A 23,285-nucleotide genomic window follows, 5' to 3' on the forward strand; every position below is an offset into this window, starting at 1 on the left:
TTTGATGAAGTCTAATTTGCCTTTTTCTTTTGTTTGCCTGTGTCATGTCCAACAAGTCATTGCCAAATACTGTGTGTCACGAAGTTTTTCCCCTCTGTTTTCCTACAAAAGTCCTATAGTTTTAGATCTTACATTTAGATCTTTGATCCATTTGGAGTTATTTTTGGTAGATGGTGTTAAGTAAGGATCCAACTTCATTCTTTTGGGATCACATGTGAATATTCAGTTTTCCTAATGTGTTAAAAAGACTGTCCTTTCCCCATCAAATAGCCTTGGCACCTTTGTCAAAAAATATCTGACCATATACAAGAGGGGTTATTTCTGGGCTCTCTCTTCTATTCCATTTGTCTAAATGTCTGCCTTTATGCCAGCACCACATTGTTTTGATTACCATAGCTTCGTAGTAAGTTTTGAAATCAGGAAGTGTGGGACCTCCAACCTAGTTCTTCCTTTTCAAGATTGCTTTGGCTACTCACAGCCCCTTGAGATTCCATGGGAATTTTGGGGTTAATCTTTCTATTTTGATAGGAATTACATTAAATCTTCAGATCCCTTTGAGTAGTGACAAACAATATAAAATCTCCCAATCCAGCCAGGTGTGGTGGCTCACACCTGTAATCCCAGCACTTTGAGAGGCCAAGGCGGGTGGATCATGAGGTCAGGAGATTGAGACCATCCTGGCTAGCACGGTGAAACCCCATCTCTATTAAAAAAATACAAAAAAAATTAGCCAGGCGTGGTGGCGGGCGCCTATAGTCCCAGCTACTCGGTAGGCTGAGGCAGGAGAATGGCATGAACCTGGGAGGTGGAGCATGCAGTGAGCCGAGATCGCACCACTGCACTCCAGCCTGGGCAACAGAGCGAGACTCCGTCTCAAAAAAATAAATAAATAAAATAAAAACTCCCAATCCATAAGCACAGGAAGTCTTTCCATTTGTTTGTTTTCTTTAATATACTCATTTTTTACAGGTAAGAAAAGTGAGGTCATTCTTGACGCATACTTGAGAATAGCTCCAAAAATAAGAGGCCTACAGGTTCAAGGTCAGGGCACTGGTCCCTGAAATTCATGCCCTGTCCCCCAATAGAAGCGGTTCCTACAGGGAACACTTTCCTGTCACCCTTGAACTCTTAGACTCCTGCAGCCTCTAACCTCATCTCTTACTTACCCCTCACTCATGCCATGATTCATTTAGCTAAGAAGAACTATAGGCTGATGGAACAGAAAGCTGTTGTTTGCCTACCCAGCATCTATCCTCCCTTCTTGATAGCATCACAATTTTCCTCGGGGAACCACTTCTCCTCTTTGCTCATGTGTTCTGGAAGGGGCTGCCCCACCCAGGTTTCAGGAGCAGTCAGGCCTACTTCATTGGGACATTTAATTTCCTTGGCCAGTTAGTGATCCACAAAGGGCATAGTAGGTTCAATGAGAGCTAATCCCAGGAATTTTACTGGAATGACAGCAGGAAAGGCACTTTGGTCCTATAAGACTGTGAGCAACAAGGATGAGACAAATCTGGGGTTGTGAGGGGCCACCCCATGGGAGCCACAGACAATGCCAGTGTAGAGCAAAGCCAACCAAGAAACGAAGAGAGAGCTTGATGAAGACATCATCTAATCACCTGGATACAATTATGTCTGAATAAATAAATATGAACCTTTCAGTTACATGAGCCAATCACTTCCTTTTTGCTTAAACTTCATCAGCTTAGATTCTGTCCCTGGCAACCAAAAACATCCTAATTGAGTCCACTGTAATCTAGTCCCTAATACCAAACTTATACAAGTTTTTAAGTCGGTTTTTCAATGACTCTCTGAGCAAATTAATTAAATATTTACATGGTCTTATTCCACAAAGGATTCAAGGTGCCTTACAAATTATATATTATACAATATAAAAGGAAAAGTTATTAATTATAAAACCAGGCCCTGGTGAAAGACAGCCCCAAGGGAACATTAGCATGCAGTTACCATGTGTAATACAGGGGCCCTGAGGGTTACTAAATCCAGGCAACAAATTTGGCTCTGGGCTTCCTGTCAGCCAAGGCAAAAATGGAAACAGGGTTAACAAAAACAGTTCATCCAATTATCCATTCATTTCAAGAGCTGTTTAAATGTTCAAAAGCATTTAAAATCTATTTAGATGTAATCTTCAAACCACCTCCTATCGTTTTTTCCAAGGAAGGTTTGTTACTTGATCTATAAAGTTTCCTCTAATGGCCCATAACTACCATATACCACCACAAGGACGCTTCTTAAGGCCAAGGGCAGCTTATCTTGGTGTCCTTCCCAGTGCCTGATAAATAGCAGGCACTCAATAAGTCTGTGCTTCCTGAATACAATTAAAGTATGCTGTGCTGCCAAGATCTAACTAGGCTCATGCACCTGTGAGGATCACAAATCCAATCAGAAAGAAAAAGAGTTGCCACAAGAGAGCTGAGTCACACTCCTTACATAAATCTTCAGTCTGTGACACATTTTTAGATCTTCATCTAACATGAACCAAATCATAATGAGATGCTTCCATCTACACTTTGGATGAATCTAGAACAGGAAAGCTGCTCACTCACTCAAGTTAAACTGTAGGCTTTCTACATCATATTGGCTTTGCCGATAATTCACTTTACTGGAATGACAGCAGGAAAGGCTAAATGTCCATTTTAAAACCACTGGGTCTAATTGCAAAGGCTTTAGTTCAGTAGTCAAAACAGAGACATTGAAAAGAAGAGTTAATTGGGGGCTAGATGAATATCATTAAGAAGCATCTGTCCTTAGTGGGATATCTATGTAATTGAAAAAAAAAAAAAAAAAAGGTCTGAAAAAGGCTTTTGGTGATGTGTACATTGTTAATCCAAAAAGCTGAGATGCAGTGACCCAGGTGTGATGGTTCATGCCTGTAATCCCAGCACTTTGGGAGGCCGCCAAGGGAGAATCACTTGAGCCTAGGAGTTTGAGATCGACTTAGGCAATATATGGAGACCCCATCTCTACAAATAACTAAAAAAATTTTTAAAGGGCTGTTTAAATGTCCAAGAGCATCTAAAATCCTGTCCCCCAATAAAAGCAGCCCCTACAGGGGACACTTTCCCATCACCCTTTAACTCTTAGACTCCTGTAGCTTCTAACCTCATCTCTTACTTCCTCCTCACTCACGCCATGATTCATTTCCCAGGGATTTTTCCTGGGAAAGAATTCCGTTGTTTGACACAGGCTTCATTAAGGACCCCATTTCTACATTGCATCGATGTGAGTATAGCGTAGTGGATAAGAACACCGGCTTTTGACTGAAGTCCTTCTTCCATTCTTTACTAACTGTGTGACTTTCTGGAATTTTCTTAGGCTCTCAGTTCTCTGTGAAATGGGAGTAAGAATATATCCGAAAGATGTCTTAAGTATTATGTAGCAGAATATTTGTAAAACACTTAGCACAGTTCCTGGCACATAGTAAAGACTTCAATATAAAATGCATGTGTGTGTGTGTGAGTGGGCATGTGTGTGTGTGTGTATGTCTGTGTGTATGTGTGTTGGCATGTGTCTAAACTAAGGTGACTGGAATATAAGCCAATGCCTAAAATTACAGAATGGGCAAATCTTGGTGACTTAGCTACTTAGAATTGATTCATTTATTCATTTTATATTAGACATTTGACATATACAGTACAGACTAATTCAACTTTTCAAAATAATAAACGTATTAGAAAGGCCTGAGAAAGCATCCCATGGGGAAAGAAATATAAAACCCAAACCACAATAGGCGCACAGTGACACAGCATCCCTCCTGTCATGGCCAGATCCCAGACATCCTCACCAATGTCTGAAGTGCAAAGTAACATTTATACATGGCAGCTCTGAAAGGGAAGACCCAAGTCATTTCTTGCCAGAATCTGCATTGTGGTTGTCTGTCAACTACACAGCCTGAAGCACCCTCCTCCCTACCTGAATTGTCAAGTTGCTTTTGGTATTCAGGACTTTCCTCTCGGCATCCTGGAATGCTTTCTGCAGCCTCTGTTCCATTGTCTGAGCAAACTTGCAGGACTGTATGTTGTCCGCTTGGCTCACAAACTGCAGCACTAGAATGAGAGTAGTCAATCAGTGTTCACCAAAGCTCCATGCCTCAGTTCCTTGGATTTAACGGTGGTCATTATACAAAACAGCATGATTTCAGATGAGAGGAATTAGGCAAATAAATAATAAGGCCAGACAAGGTTTGATTGTAGTTTTGAAAGTGGCTCTTAAGATGATTTATAACACAGAAGAATTAAAAGCACGATCGAACCAGAGATTCCCTCCATTGCAAAAGATTTTATGATTTTATCTGATTGGAATATGCAGACATCTGCTCAAAGACTGACAAATCATAATCTAAGAGAGATCGTGCCTTCTGTTTCTTCGGAGGGAAGAAAATCAATTGACCTCCATTGCTAAGTTGATAGAGTATTTTGATTTTAAGAGTTTCTCCACTCCTGTAGGTTACAAACTTTGCAGACCAGAAATCACCAGAGAGTTTGAAAAAAATATATTCTAAGACCTAAACTCAGAGATTCTCATTCAGTGGCATCTGGAACCCATTGCTCCAAACTATAGATTTTTTTTTTTTGCACGTTCCACTATTATTAGTATCCACTGATAATATAGAAAGAAATATAAAATATAGTACCTGGTGCTCAAAAGTACTAAGTACGTAAATTGGGAAGGAAGGTTCCTATGATAGAACATTTCTAGCAAATCTAGGGTTGAAAGAGTTTAGGCTCATGTGCAAGGAACTTGGACATTTGATGAGCAGGGCCCCTTGAAGAAGATTCACAGGGACTTTAAAAAACGACACAGCAGCTAGCGATGGAGTTTTTAAACAGGTGTCCACTTGGTACTGCCCTGAACCCAAGAATGGATAAAATCCTTTCCTTCCGAGTCACTTGCCTGTTTTTAGCTGGAAGTAGCCTGCAGGCTGGGGATTCCATGGGGAGGCAAGTACTGCCACAGACTGTAAGTTTGGGGTGTGTTGCTTCAGGTCTGCAGTGACGTTGCTGACTCCATACACACCCAGCATTTCCATCACCACAGCAGGCAAATACACCAACCTCCCTTTGGTAGCATAATAACCAACTGTGACATTATGAGAATATTCCAGAATGTCCACCTACAAAACAAATGGACCCACAAAACCCATTGTTTATTTCCACAGTACTTTAAGTTCTTCTTGGTATTTCTTAGAACCACGGCTGTTAGAAACAAGACTGGAGAATAGAACGTTCTCATTCAACAAATATTCTTAACAATCCTATAAAGCATAATTTGGACTGGCAAGTCTCAAAATATCACAAAAACAACAAAATATAATTTACATCAAATCTTCATGGAATAGAATTGAATCTGTATCTTCTTTATTCTTTAAGTGCCTCAGTATAATCCTGTGACCATCCATTATTATTACCAAAAAGGTAGAGAGGAGAAAGTAGTTCAAAGAGATTTTCAGTGAATGAAATGCTGGGGAAAATAACTTTTTGTATTTCTCATCATTTATGAGAATTAAAAGGTAGAAATGATAGATTAAGTGGGGGCACCTTTGGGGCACAGGTCAAGAAGTAAAGTGAATTCCTCTTTCTAGAAGCAGAGAGAAGACTCGTTCAGACTCTGTCCTTGGCGTGTAAATTGGTTCAAGACCAAGGCGGGGATGCACCACAGAGAATTTCTCTGACAGCTGAATCCTAGGGGACACTGATGGTCTGAGCTCTTTCTGTCTCAATTGTAGGATTTTGAGGCTTTAGATTTTATTCTTATTTTTCCTTTCTTGATGTTACATATTTACGGTTCAGGTTTTTTAAAAATTTCTTTTGGTTTTTATATATTAAATGTAATGTTTATTATAGAATTTGTGTATTTGAAAAACAGAGAAAAGAGTTACATAAACACAGACATATATGTATGTAGCTCCTTTTTTTCTAAGTTTTTATTGTGGTAAAATACACACAATATACAATCTACCATCTTAACCACTTTTTAGTGTGCTGTTCAGTGCTATTAAACACAATCATAATGGGTGTACAGCTATCACTACCATCCATTTCCAGAACTCTTTTCATCTTGTAAAACTGGAACTCAGGGTTTCGTTTTGTGAGTGTTTGTTTTTTTTTTTTTTTTTGGACAGGGTCTTGTTCTGTCACCCAGACTGGAGTACAGTGGTGTGATCACAGCTCACTGCAGCCTTGACCTCCTGGGCTCAAGCAATTCTCCCACCTCAGCCTCTCGAGTAGCTAGGACTATAGGTGTGTGCCACCATACCTGGCTAATTTATATATGTTTTGTAGAGATGGAGGTCTCACTACATTGCCCACACTGATCTCAAACTACTGGCCTCAAGTGACCCTCCCACCTCGGCCTCCTAAACTGTTGGGACTATAGGCATGAACCACTGTGCCCGGCCAGTAAGTTTTTGACACCTGCTGTCTCCCCATCTTCTTGCATCTCCGTGTGTATTTTCCAAAGGAAGCAAGACAACTGATTTTGCAACAGGATGGGTGTGTCTTTCCTTCCTCCACATTGTGTGCTCCCCCTCAGTTTTTCCTGAAGATGGTGCTCAAGATGATTTTAGGTGGAACAAGAGGTATTTCAGCATGGAACGTGGACACAGCACAAGACGACACTAAATCAACTAAACCACTCAGTGAGAAAGTTGTTCCCTTTCAACCCTTCCAATGATCCCAAGGAATAAGTCTCAGTTTAGTGAATATTTGCTTTTAACATTTCTCTAACCCTTGCTAATTCCTTTTTTAAATAAACAAACAAACAAAGGGATACCAGACTCAGCCTTAGAGCTTTCTGCAAGCAACAACCTCTAGCTTGAATTTAACAAGCTGTTTGGTTTCCACTATTCTCATTCTTACCATTACCTTTTATTTGTGGCAAATGATCTTGATTTCCATTTATGGTGTAATATCAAATGCCTTTTCTACTTAAGTTTTTAAAAGAAAGCCCATTAAAAAAAAAGAGAAAAAAAGCAACGAATACTCATGGTCACACTGGTCTGTGATGATATGTAGCAATAGACCAAAACTATAAAAGTAGTTTGAGAATGACTGAAGATTAGTGAAAATTGTATCAGGCAACTAAATGGAAATATTCACCTTTTCAACTTCCCATAAAGTTTCTGGTGCAGAAATCATAAGAGCCTCTCATAGAATGCATTTCTTTCTTTTTTTTTTTCTTTTTTAGAAATATATAAAAGAGATCGACAATGACCAATAAAGTATGTGCCAAATCTCCTTTCTAGTCCTCGGTGTTGATGGGAGGGAAGGGGGTCGGTAAGCTGACTGCAGCTGTAGGACAGAACATCAAAAGAAGAAGCCAGAGCAATAGTTTTTAGTGGTGCAAACGGGAGTCTACTGACTGCCAACTGCATTTACTGTTTGAAAACTTGGAATCAAACCCAAAGATGTAAAGTGAAGCTTCCATCTCTTAGATAAGCCGTCAAAATCAGCCAGCACTCATTAAACAGTACTTGGCATTAAAAGAAAAAATGTTTACTTCCCTGTCTGCAGTGGGCAATTTAAGCAAAGACAGACTCGATTTACAGGTCAGGGTAATTTTTGAATGTCCAGAAATAAATCACTCTTTATGATAGTGACAAAAATAAGGGGAAAAGCAATGGAGAGTTTTCTAGAGAATTACACGAACAATGTAAATACTTTCCCCAAACGATGGGATAATGGGATGGTTTAAAACAATATATCCAGGCTTGTTTGTTTGTTTGCTTTTGAGGCAGAGACTCACTCTGTCGGCCAGGCTGGAGTGCAGTGGCACGATCTCAGCTCACTGCAACCTCCACCTCCCGGATTCAAGCGATTCTCCTGCCTCAGCCTCCAAGTAGCTAGGAGGCACCCACCACCACGCCCAGCTAATTTTTGTATTTTTAGTAGAGACGGGGTTTCACCATGTTGCCAGGCTGGTCTCGAACTCCTGACCTCAAGTGATCACCCACCTCGGCCTTCCAAAGTGTTAGGATTATAGATGTGAGCCACACGCCTGGCCAATATATCCAATCTTTAAAAAGAAATCTAGACATAAAGCAATTAGTCTCCATTTTCCATCTCAAAATTAGACCTTTTTCTTGAGCCACTACACATTAGCTAGTTGTCAAAGTGAAGACAGATTCTACTTCTGGCCAGTGTTGTTATGATGTCTAGAAAGGAGGAAAACAATCTCAACATATTCTAGACCCAAGAGCCAGACTGTGATGGATTAGCTTGGTTACAAAGCAAAGCACTTACGTGAGCTGAGACATCGTTCTGGTGGAAAGCCTTCCGCAATGCCTGTGTGAGCCCTTTGGCGATACTGAACTTCAAGGATTCACTGATCTGCGTTCTCCTTTGGGTGAGAAAGAGAACTGTGGAGCAAAATAGAAGCATGGCAATCAGGCAAGGCGGCAAGCCTCATCATTCACTTGCCCTCCGCTCCTCCCAGCCGCCACCTTCTGCAAGTTCTGGGCAGAGATGGTAAGCACAGGGCCATCAGTGACGGGGTGGGCTGGGCTGGTAGCTCTTTGGGTCCTGCTAAAGTCCTAAGGAAAGAAGGCCCTAGCCATTTGTGTGACCCAAGTAGAGAGAGAGCTGGTATGCTGGTGGCATTTCATTTCTGACAGATGCTGCCTCTGACTTTGAAAGCCGGCTCGACAGTGTATGCGATGAAATTCCTGCAACAACATTCACGGACAGCCTCCTTAGGTGCAGGCCCTGAGCTCAGTGCTGCAGCCTCAAACAACCTTGGATTAGGAAGGTGCCATCCCCGTCTCACAAGTGGGATGGAGACACAGGACAGAGAATAGGCATTTGGGATCGAATGTGACAGGTGTTGTTTGAAGGGAAGCCTAGGATGCTGCCAGAGCTCCTAGGAGCACCCAGCCCTGAGTTTGGTAAAGGGATGGGGATCAGGGAAAATTTCCATTGGAACTGATGCTTCAGCTAAGTTCTGAAGGATCACCAGAGTGAAATTTGACAAGGGGGAAGAGATTCCCCTCACCCCCTCTCAGCAGAGGGAGTACCAAGCACAAAGGCACAGGGGAAAGAAGCAAAATATTTCAGTGTACAGTAGTTCCCTCTTAGCCCCAGTGTTGCTTTCCATGGTTTTATGTACTGGAGTCAACCACAGTCTGAAAACAGGTGAGTATGGTATTTTGAGAGAGAGAGTCAAAGAAAGGGAGAAAAAGACCACATTCACATCACTCTTATTACAGTCTATTGTTACCCTTGTTCTGTTTTATTACTAGTTGTTGTTGACCTTTACTGCACCTAACTTATAAATTAAGCTTTATCATAGGTATGTATGAATAGAAAAATTCACAGTTGATATAGGGATTGGTACTACCTGCAGTTTCAGGCATCCACTGGGGGTCTTGGAATAGATCCCCTGCAGATAAGAGGGGATGACTGTAAATATATGTTTAAGCTTGGTCCTAAGGGCAATGAGAAATGAGTTTTAAGCAAAGGAATGCATTTTAGAAGGTTCTCGACTGCAGACTGGAGAACAGATTGAAGAGGGGGGACTCTGAAGGCAGAGAGATAAATGTGGCTGTTGTGGCAGAAATTTAGGTGAGTGATGATGACAGTGTGAACTAGGGAAGTGGCAGTGTGAATGAGGATGGAGAGAAGGGGTATCCAGGAGGTAGAAGTGAAAGGAACTGGTGATTGATTAGATGTAGCTGGGTTGGTGGGGGGCTGGGAAGAAGACAGAGAAGACAATGTTTCCAACTCCTGCCTCTGAGCGGCCAGGGCTGCCTGCCACCCAGAGGAGAGTGGAATGGAGCAGGGACAGAGAGTGGAAACCCAGATGGTATAATTTCTTGAGAAACAGAAAGAGATACTGTACTTTTTGCTATGCCTAATTTCACAATTTCCCATTTTAGAATAGGATATGTCTCAAGATATAATTTCATTTAATTCTTTGTGGGGTGAGGAGGAAGGCAGGATGTGAGCATTCAACACTGGCGTGCTCTTCCAAATAATTTGTCTAATGTTTTTTCTAGCAAACATTGCCACACTATGAAAAGCTCTCCATGCATTCTAGGCCTGCTTTGCTACAGCTGGGGAGTGGGGGCTTGAAAGATAGCATCCCATCCTTGCTCACAATTCTGGTGCTGCCCATCCCACTTTTTCAAGAAAATCTTCTTTCTAACATCAAAAGAAATCCTGGGCTCCCACACAGTGTGCAGAAGTTGTACTTTTGCTATCAGCTAATTGAAAAAATGCAAGACAAAAGCCTTTCTGAACTCTGTAGCACTTCCCAAGATGTTATATTTTACGAGCCACATCATTCATTCATGTAAGACATCATTGATGCAAAACAGTACCTTTGCATTCTTAGACCCACTGGCAGAACTGTGGTTTCTGGGGGCTTCTGATATCAGGACTGATCCTAGGACCAGATCCATGCTGCATCAGGCTCTCTCTCCTCTAACACTTGCTAAATCTCATGGTTTCACAGCTTTGGCCCTATGGATGTTTTAGGCTGGATTAATTTTTGTGGTTGGGGCTGTTCTGTGCAATGTAAGATGTTGAGCAGTATCCCTAGTCTCTATCCCACCAGATTTTAGTAGTACCTCCAGCCACCAAGTATAACAACCAAAAATGTCTCGAGACATAGCCAAATGTCCCTGGGGGAGGGTGAAAAATCTCCCCTGGTTGAGGACCACAGATCTAAAACAAACATTATTGTTACATCTCTGAGGCCAGGCTTGCTGCTTTCAGATCAGAACAGTGGTCTCATACCTGTCTTCACCAGGAGCTTGCTGGACATCTGACACTCCAGGTTGGATGCCATTTTGCCAGAAGTGACCACTGCAGCCGATGCGGCAGGAAGGGCAGCATCCGTGTTTTCTGCTCGCAACGGTGGCAACCGGGTGGCCTTCACTGAGGCTGTAATGGATGTCAGTGCCGCCGTGACTGTCAGTGGGCGTGGCGTGGATGCTCTGGGCATCTCCGGGTTGGTGGGGTTTGGGAGGCCAGTGTGCATGGCTTGTGGTTTCCTGGGGAGGTAAGTTGTAGACAACAGGCCCGAGGCAGTGCCCATGTTTCCTTGCATGGCTGTATGTGTGCTTGTGGTATGTCCTGTTCTTGCATACATGTAGGTTGGCGTGAACGGGAAGGCTGTATGGACTGCCCCTGGTGTCCTCTTTGGGCCAGATGCAGCCTTGTTTGTGCCATTTTTAGCCAGAGTAGTCACTGAACTGCTCTTAGCTGGTCCTGAGGCCACGGCCAAAGGGCTGCTGCTGGTGCCCTTAGCCACCAGGGCTGCAGACAATGCAGGTGGACTCGATTTCCTCAGAAACAATGTGACGGCAGCTGCTGCTGTTGGCTCTACCTTAGATGACACTGTGTCCACTGTAAAGAGAGAAAAAACAAAGTTTGTCATTGGCTAGGAATGCACGTGTCACTTGTTCTGATGATGAATGGATGTAACTTATGGATTTGCTAGGGTGAAGTCTCTGTAATCTGGGCTTGCAGTGGACAGAACTTAGCCAAAACAACTCTAGGCTCATTAAGTTGATTAACCATAACAAGAATGCCGCTTACAGCACAGCTATGGTTGACAGCAAGAATGCTTACATTGTGAACAGTTTCGAAAGCTCAGGTGGGCACGGGACCAATGAGGTGACTACTTGGGGCTGCTAACTCACTCCTGATAGGGGGTACGAGCTCCTTCAGAGCACGGCTGGTATCTGCGTTGAGCTTGAAGATGCTTTGACCACAAAAGCAGTCATGCCTGTTTTGGGGGTACTGGGAAACAAACTACCTGCATTAGTGGCTGCACCTGTCCATTTCTTGGGGTGCTGAGAGGCCCGCAGCACTCTGGAGGAGGTCCTGGGAAAGACACTGGTCGAAATAGAAGATTCAGCAGCAGAGTGATAGCTCAAGATGTTCTGGAATGGTGTGGAAGCATTTCTCTCAGGTGATGAATTGAGGTCCCTGGAAATTTCAGAACCTGTATCTGTTCCATCTGAAAGCATTTCCTGCAAGCTACCTGTAGAAGTTGGTCTTGACGAGGTTAGCAAAAGAGGATGTGCTGGCTGGTCGGGCAACTGTAGTTGAGACACAGAATGTTGAGTTGTGGGTGAGTAATACGCAACTTCAGCTGTTTGGAAGTCTATGGAATGGTTGTTATTGCTTGTGGGCCAGAGGTCTACATGGCTTCCAACCACGGTCATGTCTGACTGTTGCACAGGCTGCTCAGTGCTTGTACTGAGGACTAGATCCTGAATGCTAAACCCTTCTGCAGTCACTGAATGCCCAGCAGTGTCTTTGAAATCCTGAGATTTTATGGCATTGGCAGCTGAAGTTAAACCACTGGGAGGAGCCGTTGGAGCCGTTGGAGCTAAATGAGTTTCCCAACTTGTGGTGCTAATTGTGTGTCCATTTAAATCATAATTTGTTTGCTGCTGCAAGCCAGATATTATTGATTCTGTGGAAAGGGATCCAGTTTCTGCTGAAAGAGAACTCCAGAAAACATCTGTGGTTGCTGGTTTTTTCATGTCTCCTATTGTTGAGGAATCATATACACCCATGGAGGAGGGCGGTGCTCTCACCTGTTTGGAAGCTGAAGCTGGCAACCCAGAATGGTCCACAGCAGCTGCAGAAGCCTCTGGCTTGGTGTTGGAAAAGCCAAGAGATGGGAAAACAGTCTGCGTGGCTTGTATGGAGAGTATGGAAGGTAGAGGTGATCCGGAAGGAAGGGGATTTGTCCTTGGTGCTGTAACAATGGGAGATGAGACGTGATGGGTGCTGAAATCAGAGACAAATCCATTTACAGTGTGAAGACTCAAAACCTCTTTCCTTGGAAAGGCCTGGAGAGGAACCGTCACATTTGCCTCCTCATTTTTCCTTAAAATGGCTGTCACACTGTCCTTTTTCCACCGGGGAAATGTCCAAGATGTGGAAAGATTAGGAACTCTGCCTGAGAGGAGCAAGTCTCTAGTTGCAGGAGGGGACCCATGACTGCCCTCTGCTGGAAGAGTGGGCATTTCTAGCACGGGAGATGGGGAGGCATGACTCTCTGTGGTCTGGAGGAAAGTAAGTACGGAGGGAAAGTCGATTGTCCCAGTTGATGGTGATGTGGGAACCGCCTCAGAAAGGATGGCTTGCTCTCGACCCAGTGCAGTGACATGCAGAGGAGAAGGCACCAAAGAAGAAGAGGTGTGTTCTGCCGAAAGGGCGGGCCCTCTGGAATTCTCTGGAGCTGCTGACAAATGCAGCGGGTTAGCAGAGTCGTTTGCAGTGTCAGGGGCTAGCTTTCTGCTGTTCATTTCTACGGCCCCTGATTCTGCAGTCTGGAAAAGTGGAGGCTCAGCCTCATGGGTCGCTGTGTCTGTATTCTTAAAAGTTGGCAAAGGCACCCCACCGTGCACTCTTCCAGCCATCCCAGCTTTGGTCTGCTGGGTGGATGCAGGATCTGAAGCCACTTCCAACACTGACCATGTGGGGCTTCCATCTGGAAGCTGAGGAAGACTTCCAAGTGCTGGGGGAGGGGGAGACGGATGGGACAGTTCTGCCATGGGGCTCAAAAACCCAGGAGTGGATGAGCCTGCTGAATGGGGACCCTCTGTTGGGGACAGCTCGGAATGCCACTTTGTTGAGGATCCAGAAACACCTAGATGAGGGATGCCTATGAGATCCTGAGCATTTTGGGATACAGTGTGGTCCATTTCATCAGAAAATGGGATTAGGGGATTAGCTATGTTCTGACCTGAAGAGGGGTCGGCTGGAGGCGTTTGGGGAACTAACGGCACTTTGGGAGGCTGCTCTGCTGGTTCAGAGATGATGGAATGAGGTGAGTCAGGAGCCAATGAAGAGGATGGAAGTGGAGGGAGGAGTGGGGGAATGTCTGACCTTGGGGGATGCTTTGAAATGGAGGGAGCCAATGCCCATACTGGCTGGGATGGGGGGACAGCACTGAAGGACGTCCCTGACGGGACTGTGGACAACGAGGGGAGCATGCTGGTGAGAGGCAAACCTGACACATCGGCTGCTTCTTGTCCCCCTTTAGGCCCCGGTTGGACCAGGGACTCGGTAGAATCCTTGGAAGGTTCGAGGGAGGAGCTATGTCCGCTTCCTTGGTAAAGGGAAGAAGAGAAGTCCACGTGAGCCCTAGTTCTGTGGTGTGTCTTGGACGCAGGGGTTCGGGCTGACTGTGGCAAGCTTGTGTTGTCAGAGGACTGTCCTAGCACGGTCTTGCTTCTGTCTGCTGCTGAGGAAGACTTGACTTCTGTGAAAGGCCATGTTGGTGAAACTGGTAACAATTTCCCAGGAGGAAATGACTCTGGAGTCCGGGTGACATTCATCTGTAGATTGTCTGTTCCTGTGAAACAAAATATCAGGCCGTCAGGGGTTGGATGTTCATGAAGTGCCTGCTGTGGTCAGGTGCTGGAGACAAAGGTGTGTGCAAGACAGGCTCTGCCTGGACCCATCACAGAAGGCTCAGGAAACAGAGTCAAACAACAAATTACATAATATCAAGTAGGAAAATGTTGCAGCGAACCTACAGGGCAGGGGTGGTGGAAAGCAGTTTCTGATGAAGTGATGTTTAAGGAAAGATGTGGAAAATACTTGTGTATTAAAAAAATTTTTTTTGGTACCACCCAAAAGGCATGGACTGTGAAACTTGCAACCTAGAAACTCAAAGCTGAATGTGGTCAACTGCCATGGTCAATGACACCAAAATAACCTCATCCAGGAACCCAAAATGCACAAAACTAAAGAAGAACTGTGTATTCAAGCATGAATCTTTTTTTAGGATCCTGAGGCATCTCATATGAAATATGTGAGGTTGTCTGCATTTGGAAAGATGGCTCCAATGAAACATATTTATCTTCCCGGATTTAAAAGGTTTCCAGGTGCCATCATTCACGCCATGTCAAACAGCAAAGGAGATTTTCTTTCAGATTAGGCTATTTCAGAAGAAAAAACCAGGAAGGAGACACTTCTCACAGGGCCTGGTGTCACAAAAGCACCTGCAGAGGGCAGAACTGTCGACACTCATGTGTGGCCCCACAGGCAGACAGACAAGGAGGCAGGGCATAAGCTGGTGACCTCCGCTAAAATGGAGGTGAGGAAACAACTCTTGGAAAGCTGGAAGTTCACTCTGAATTAGGCAATATGCTGAAAAATTCCTTTCTCATTCTTCCTTTTCTTGTTTTTAAAATTCCCCATTCTTGGGATTTACAGATACCAAGAAATTGGCCTTACATCATTTTAAGAACTCATCAGGGTATAAGCCAATACTACATCAGGCTGTTGACTTGATTTTATAGGAGAAACCAACTCCATCTCCTAGGCAGGCCATAATCAGATGCCCAGCTCAGCCTGACTGTCTCCTGATCACCAAATCAGGATCATCAGGGTGCTTTCTGCAGAGCCAAAGCTCCCTCTGGCCTCCACTGGCCCATCTCAAATAGAAATAAGTGGCAAAATGCATATATAGTTCCAAGACACCAAAATATGCATAGTATTTCATTAAAATGCATGCCCTCCTTAGGAACTGGTTCATGGTTTGCAATGGAAATTGTGTTTCTATGTTACCACATGCAGGTGGTACTCCCCCTCAGACACTTGCAATTTTACACAGAAGGTGGATACGGCTTTCATGCCTCAATCCTCCCTGTTCATGTTGCTTATCTCCTAGATAGCCTCAACTTCACACTTTGCATGCAGTCTTATCTGGTTACTTATATGGGTAAATATAACATCTGTATAAGGTATTTTTGCATTTTTGTATTTTTCAGTTAAACTTTAGAATCCACTTTTATGTGGATGTCAGGTGAAATCTGTGTAGAATTTCTTCTTTTGTACCTTCGTTTAAATGGATTCTCCAACTCATGGATTCAAGAATCAAAACAAATTCATCTTGTTTCAATTACATAGCCTTGTAACTCAGAAAAAGGATGCTACAGGCTGAGCAGCTTTTGCTTTCAGCAGGAAGTTTTGCAAACTCTTTCACAAAAAAGAAAAAAAAAATTCTGCGAACAGGATGAAGGAATGGGGGCTAATACCAAGGGATCTGTAACTGACCGAAGGACCATGGCCAAGAGAGACTGATGGAAAACTCCATGCTGAAGTGAAGAAAGACAGTCTCTAGTGGATTTGCTTCTACTGGACCTTGTTGTTTTCCAGACTAGAAACTAGTATTTCCCAAAGTAGCTCCTATGAAGCACAGTATTCCAAATGCCTCATGAAGAAAAGTTTCTATGAACAATCTTGAGAAGTGCTGTATACAAGATTCACATGTGAAAGTCATTAATGATGCTGACCATATCTTTCTGGCTCTCCCACTTCTAAGCCCATTGGGAGGACTGAACATCTTGGATACTTCTGTGGTTGATGGGGGCCATGTAACTAGTTCTGGCCAATGAGTTTGTAAGCAGAAATGGCAAGTGTCACTTCTGGGCTAGAACATTTAAGTGCTGGAGGAAGACTCTCCGGAACTTTCTTTCTCCATAGCAAAACAAAACAAAAAGAAACAAAACCTAGCAACATATTTCAGTAAGTTTCTACTGAAAAACAGAAGGAGAAGACAAAGAAGGAGGAGAAAGAAGAAACTAGAAATGTTCAAAGTGTTTGCTGGTTCACCAGCCTGCATCTCCTATGGACTTTGCTGACCAAAGATATACAGGCAGCACGAGCAAGAAGTTAGCCTTTGCTATCTTATGTCACTGCAATTTGGGGGTTGTCATTCAAACATAACCTAACTTACCCTAACCTATCCAGAAACTGACACCAGAGTGGATTTGGAATTTATGTGGGTATATTCTCATCATCATGTAAATAAAGGCTCAGAAAAGTCTCATAGTCAAGAAAACATAAGAGGTATGTAGTAAAAAAAATTAATAAATAGGATGTTGGATGATTTAATTAAACTTTGTTTAGCCAGTATTTCTCAAACCTATTTGACTGCTGGAATATGTTTGGGATATTTCTCAAAAACATTTAACCTCAGAATTTACTGACTTAAAAAAAAGCTCAATGATACACACAAAGCCAAGGGAGAAAGCATGTTCACTGAATTACCATATGATACCAAATTCAGAAGAACTGATTTGAAGCATTTCAGAAAAACATGTTTCAAAGATATGTCAACTGACTGAAATTATTACTAAAGGAAGACATATATAAGGATTAAATATAAAGGTTTGCCCTTAGTCCAAAAATTACCTAGACAGGAACAGGATGGGGGCACTTCCCTTTAAGAATAGCCTATGCTATCTGTAGGCAGAGTTGACTAGAGTTCCTGATGAACTAGAAGAGAAATATAGGCCAGCAAGGAAATGACAAATCCTTAGGTTACATTAATTTTTTTCACTCTTTAACTAGAAGAATAGTTCATACTTAGAAAATAATATCTACATGTAAAATAATATCTATATGTAAGTATCTATACTTAGAAAATAGTATCTATATGAAATGAACACTCGTGTGCCTCTTAGCTTAACAACAGAGTCAATATTTTCAGAGCCCTCTCCCTGGTATCTCTCTGGGTTCCCTCTGTCTTTCTTCTCCCCAGAGATAACCACCATTATAGGTTGAATTTTAAAACTTAGTTGATTTTCAAGGGGATCAGGTTTACTGTTCTCTGCCCTACTCAGCGCATACCTAGTCAGCTGGGGTGAATTCTGTCACATCTTAAGAAAACATTAAGAAACTGATAATGTGCTAGTACATGATGCTTTTGGAGGTGTTTTACATTATAAAAAGGAAAAGGTTTATAAAGGGAGAGTCCCCATTTGCACACTGGAGTGAGGAGATCCCTGGTGGTACTCAAAACTTCATGACCGAAAAAGCATCTTGATATGGCTAGGCTTTGTGTCTCCACCCAAATCTCATCTGGAATTGTAATCCTCATAATCCCCACATGTCAAGGGAAAGACAGGTCGAGGTCATTGAATCACTGGGGTGGTTTCCTCCACGCTGTTCTCATGATAGTGAGTGAGTTCTAACAAAATCTGGTTTTATAAGGGGTTCTTCCCCCTTCACTCAGCACTTCACCTTCCTGCCACCTTGTGAAGAAGGTGCCTTGCTTCCCCTTCACCTTCCACCATGATTGTAAGTTTCCTGAGGCCTCCCCAGCCATGCTGATCTGTGAGTCAATTAAACCTCCCTCCTTTATAAATTACTCAAGTCTCGGGTATGTCTTTATAGCAGCGTGAAAATGGACTAATACATGTATCATTCCTATCAATTTTATTTAAAGATTTAGGGGAAACATACTCATATATAAAGATAAATATACTTTCTTGAGTAGAATGCAAAATTCAAATGACCGATCCAAGATAAAACGAAGGCCTTCAAAGACATGTTTGTGCCTGTCATTGACCCTGGGGTGTCAGTTTACTCTTCACTGTAATAGCCGGTATTAATTAGGTCAGTAAACATTTGGAAAGACTGATTCAAGAAACCATAATCTCCCTAAAACATGTGAAAAAGAAACTGGATGTGTTATTTAGTGCTCCAGGGACAGAACCAGGGACAGTGGGAAGAAGGTATAAAGACAGATATTAGAACTTAATAATAACAGAAACATTTCCTTAATTATCAAAACCACTGAAAACAAAATGAGCTGGCTTAAAGTCAGTGAGTTCTCCACCATTAGAAGTTTCCAAAAGCGCATATTTTAAGTTCACTCACCACACCTTTCCTTCCTTTCTTCCCTCCCTCCTTTTGTATCTTCCATCTGCAAATGCCTGTTGTATGCGGGACACTGGGTTAAGCAATGTCTTATGGAAAAACATACATGGTCTCCGACTTCATGGAACTCAGAATTCTATGGGAGATATGGACTCCAGCATTTTTCAAATGTAAAAATGATAAATGTTACAGATGAAAGATCCATAGTCCTATGATCTGACCAGGGAGGTCAGAAAGCACATCCCTGAGAAAGTGACTATCAAGAGCCAAAGAATGAATAAAAGTTAACCAAGCAAAGAGGGTAGGGAAAAGCATTCCACATAAAGGAACAAGCATATGCAAAGGCCCTGTGGCAGAAAGAGCCATCACAAGTACAAGGAACTGGCAGAAGGTAACCACAGCTAGATCAGGAACAGCAGGTGGGCAAGAAATGAGATAAAGGCTGCAGAGGGAGGCGACAGCCAGACCATTGCTCCAGTGGCCATCACCTCCCTCTGTAGCACTGTGGGTTTTAGTTTGATGGGGAGGGTGGGAGCAGGTGATACACAGGAGCAAATTTATGTTTTGGAAAAACCATCCTGGCTGTGAATAACAGACGGGAAGGGACAAAAACAGCAGATGGCAGAGTGCTTAGAAAACACCTGCAGTTGTCCAGGCTCAAGATGACAGGAATGTTGTAAAGAGGAGTTGAGCCCTGCATGGGAGATGGAAACAGATCCTCCTTTATGGTCCCTTTCAATTCTCAGAGTTCCAGATTCTACTATTGCTTTAAATATGTTTGTGTCTACACGCGCAATGTTTTGAGTTTTTTCTCCTTTATGCCTCCCATTGAGAGGGTGTGTCTATGTCCCCTCTCCTTGAATCTGAGTGGGCTTGAGTCTGTTTGACCAATAATGCCACGTGACTTCCAAAGCAACATCATCAAAGGCCAGGTCACTTTAGCCTGGTCTCCTGGAATGCTCGCTCTTGGGATGTTCCCTCTCTCTGTCTCTCCTGGAACCCAGCGCCCACTCGGTGAGCAGCCTACACCATGTGGAGAGGCTATGCCTGACCACTCCAATCCACAGTCTCAGCTGAGCCAAGCCTGCCTGGCATGCCAGCCCAGATGACAGACAGATGAATGAGGAAACTTCCAGACCATTCTTCCCCTAACCATTTGAATCACTCCAGTTGTCTGAATCGTCCCAACTGAGGCCCAGACATCATGAGGCAGGGAAAAGCCATCTGCACTATGCCTTGTCTGAATTCCCAAAACCATGGACAAAATAAAATCTTGTTGTTTTATAGCACTGAGCCAGGGGTGGTTTGTTGCACTGTAATAATAACTGAAACAGTATATGTGTGGTTGTGTCCCTCACTTCTGGGAAATGAGTCTCTATAGCTTTAATCAGATTCTCAAAAGGATTCAGAAGCCAAAAATTAGTTAAGAACCCTTCACTTGAATGAAAAATAATTCTGCTTTATACACAAGATTTTAGAATTATGTCTATGCTAATTAGGTAAAACATATCTGTATTAATTAAAGTTGCATTATGGAAGGCCATAAGACAGACAAATTTTGAGGAGGAAATGAGAGATAGCTGATGTTTATTAGGGAGAAGGAGAAAATAAATTAGGAGAAATACGGCAAAACCAAATTACAGAGAACTTAAAACATACTTTAGGAAGGCAGTGAAGTAAAAATCTGATCTAGGTGGTGTGTCAGGCAGACTCTAATGTGACCCCATGATCTCCGTCTCCAGGTGATCATGCCTTTTGTGATCCCCTCTCCCTGAGTATGAGCAGAACCTATGACTTTCTTTTTTCTCTTTTTTTTTGGGGGGGGATGGGGGGCAGTGTCTCACTCTGCCACCCAGGCTAGAGTGCAGTGGTGTGATCATGGCTTACTGCAGTCTTAACCTTTGGGCTCAAGGGATCCTCTCAGCTCAGCTTCCCTAATAGCTGGGAAGACAGGCATGCACCACCAAGCCCAGCTAATTTTTGTATTTTTTGTAGAGACAGGGTTTCGCCATGCCACGTAAGCTGATCTTAAACTCCTGGGCTCAAGTGATCTTCCCGCCATGGCCTCCCAAAGTGTTGAGATTACTGGCATGAGCCACCATGCCCTGCCAACCTGTGACTTTCTTCTAACAACAGAATAGGTGATGGATGTCACTCTTGTGATTATATGATCATATATAATAACCCATACTGCAAGCAGACTACTTCTTGGTGCCTCAATGAAGTAAGAGGCCATAATGGGAAAGCCCAGCTGGTGAGAACTGTGGTGGCCTCCAGAAATTACTGGGGTTTCTAGGAACCATGAACAGTCTCTTCGAGCTGATAGCCAGAAATAAGTCAAAGCCTTCAGTCTGGTAGCCACAAAGAAATGAATTATGCCAACAACCTGAGTGAGCTTGGAAGTGGATTCTTCCCCAGCCAAGCCTGCAGATGAGAACACAGCCCAGCCAATGCCATGAATGCAGCCCTGTGAGATCCTGTGCAGATAAGCAGTGTCCAACCTCTCAACTCATGGAAATTGTGAGATAATAAATGTATGTTGTTTTAAGCCACAAAGTTTGTGGGGATTTGTTACATAGCAATAGAAAACTAATACAGGTAGGAAGTAGGGAGCTTTGGAATGTTGTAAGGTAAAGCAGGAGAGTAGGAAGAGGGAGAGAACAAGGTATCATGACTGAAGTGTAGCATGAAGAATGGTGAGAAGTTGCCATCAAGACAGTCAAAAAGAAGCACAAGTCAGTAAGTTTGTTTGGTACATCACAGAGAATGAGTCATGAAATAAAGATTCTAACATAGCACCTGAGACTTGGAGGAAGTTATTTAAAGAGAAGACAGAGCTTTGCAAGAGTAGAAACAAAACCACACCAGCAAAAACAATGAAATGTTGCTATGAAACAGGTTGCACTCTTAATTTTTTATTTTTATTTTTTTTGAGATGGAGTCTCGCTCCGTCGCCCAGGCTGGAGTGCAGTGGCGCGATGTCAGCTCACTGCGAGCTCTGCCTCCCGGGTTCATGCCATTCTCCTGCCTCAGCCTCCTGAGTAGCTGGGACTACAGGCGCCCGCCACTGTGCCTGGCTAATTTTTTGTATTTTTAGTAGAGACAGGGTTTCACCGTGGTCTTGATCTCCCGACCTCATGATCCCCTGCCTTGGCCTCCCAAAGTGCTGGGATTATACATGTGAGCCACTACACCCGGCCTGTACTCTTATTTTTTAATTCCATTTTTCAAGAAAAAAAAATACCAAGCCATTCTGTCAAATTACTGAATTTTAGTTTTTCTCAATAAACTTCCATTGACTCCCCAGTGTCTCTCCTTCCCCCCAAAAAACCATGACTTTCTTCTACTTAGATAAATGACATGAATTACTGTTTGCTCACAAATATGGTAACAGTCTTCAAAAAAATTGTGGAAAGCAGCCAGGCGCGGTGGCTCATGCCTGTAATCCCAGCACTTTGGGAGGCCAAGGGGTGCGGATCACTTGAGGTTAGGAGTTCAAGACCAGCCTGATCAACATGGTGAAACCCCATCTCTACTAAAAATACAAAAAAAAAAAAAAAAAATTACCTGAGTGTGGTGGTAGGCACCTATAATCCCAGCTACTCAGGAGGCTGAGACAGGAGAATAACTTGAACCTGGGAGGCAGAAGTTGCAGCGAGCCAAGATCACGCCATTGCACTCCAGAGAGCAAGACTCCATCTCAAAAAAAAAAAAAAAAAAAAAAAAAAAAAAAATTGTGGAAAGCAAAGATAAGTCCTACACACACGAGAGGGAGACGGACAGTGATGGTGTGCTGCACAAGCCCCAGACTGGCTGCCTCTTCTGAATGTTTACAATGATTGCCCATCCAGGGACAAGCCAACAATCCCCCTGTGTTTGGACCGACAGTGTTTCCCATAAGGTGAATTAGTAGTCTAAAGAATTTTGCTGGAAAGTAGCATAAATGGTAAGAAATTTAAGGAGGTGCTGGGTGAGGAAAGATAGGAAACAGAGATGGATTTATGTTGGAAACCAGAGTGAAAGCAAGCAAGATAAAGACTCTCAAAATAATAAAAAGTTAAAATGAGTCATCCCTCCCATCTCAAGGAAACAAGAATGGGTAGTCATATAAAACCCTATTCAATACACAATTTATACACATGCATTTTCACTAAACTTGTCTGAGCCAGACAAGCTGAAATAAAACCATGATTCTCAGAGCTTCAGGAAAGTGACAAGTCATTTCTGTAAGACTATCAGGCTTAATAACTTCCACAAATTGGGAGCACGTGCACGTATGCACACGCAGGGTAAGTATCAAATGTTTTTCTGTGCTTTGCAAATTTGCATAGAATCCCATGAATGTTAAACTTAGCCTTGAACTAAACACATCAGAGAGCAGTTTATTATCATTGTGAAACATAAAAGGAATTAAGAAAGTGCTTAGCCAGGTTTGGACACATAGAACCTGTCATTGACTAATGTTAAAAAACAGTGTAAACTGCCTCCTGAGACTCCCCACATCTCAGACACCACATGGTTACACCAAGATGCATAATAACAGATTGCTCAGGCCTCTGTCTTCCCGAGGCTCTTAGCGCTGCTAGTTTGTCATTCTCAGTTCTTACACACAAGACTCAGACCCAGGTG

The 23,285-nt window shown here is 43.1% G+C and overlaps 1 protein-coding gene across 5 annotated transcripts in view; it reads right to left on the bottom strand.

Moving 5' to 3' along the window:
• LOC105471528 (KIAA1549 like) overlaps nt 1–23,285 on the bottom strand; it is a 288,631-nt gene that overhangs the window by 108,669 nt on the left and 156,677 nt on the right. For 2 of the 5 annotated variants that reach the window (XM_011724029.2, XM_024789610.2), the window contains exons 1-5: nt 11,779–13,986; nt 10,755–11,366; nt 8,262–8,377; nt 4,915–5,134; nt 3,934–4,067 (exon numbers count right to left, since the gene is read on the bottom strand). In XM_011724029.2, coding sequence (XP_011722331.2) covers nt 3,934–4,067; nt 4,915–5,134; nt 8,262–8,377; nt 10,755–11,366; nt 11,779–13,975 — 3,279 coding nt within the window. In that variant the 5' untranslated portion in view covers nt 13,976–13,986. Of the gene's footprint in view, nt 1–3,933; nt 4,068–4,914; nt 5,135–8,261; nt 8,378–10,754; nt 11,367–11,778; nt 14,338–23,285 lie in introns of those variants that run through there. The other 3 variants (XM_071074893.1, XM_011724030.2, XM_071074894.1) reach the window with 3 other exon arrangements.

The sequence above is a fragment of the Macaca nemestrina genome, chromosome 12 (genome assembly GCF_043159975.1).
Source record: "Macaca nemestrina isolate mMacNem1 chromosome 12, mMacNem.hap1, whole genome shotgun sequence".
Taxonomy (NCBI): Eukaryota; Metazoa; Chordata; class Mammalia; order Primates; family Cercopithecidae; genus Macaca; species Macaca nemestrina.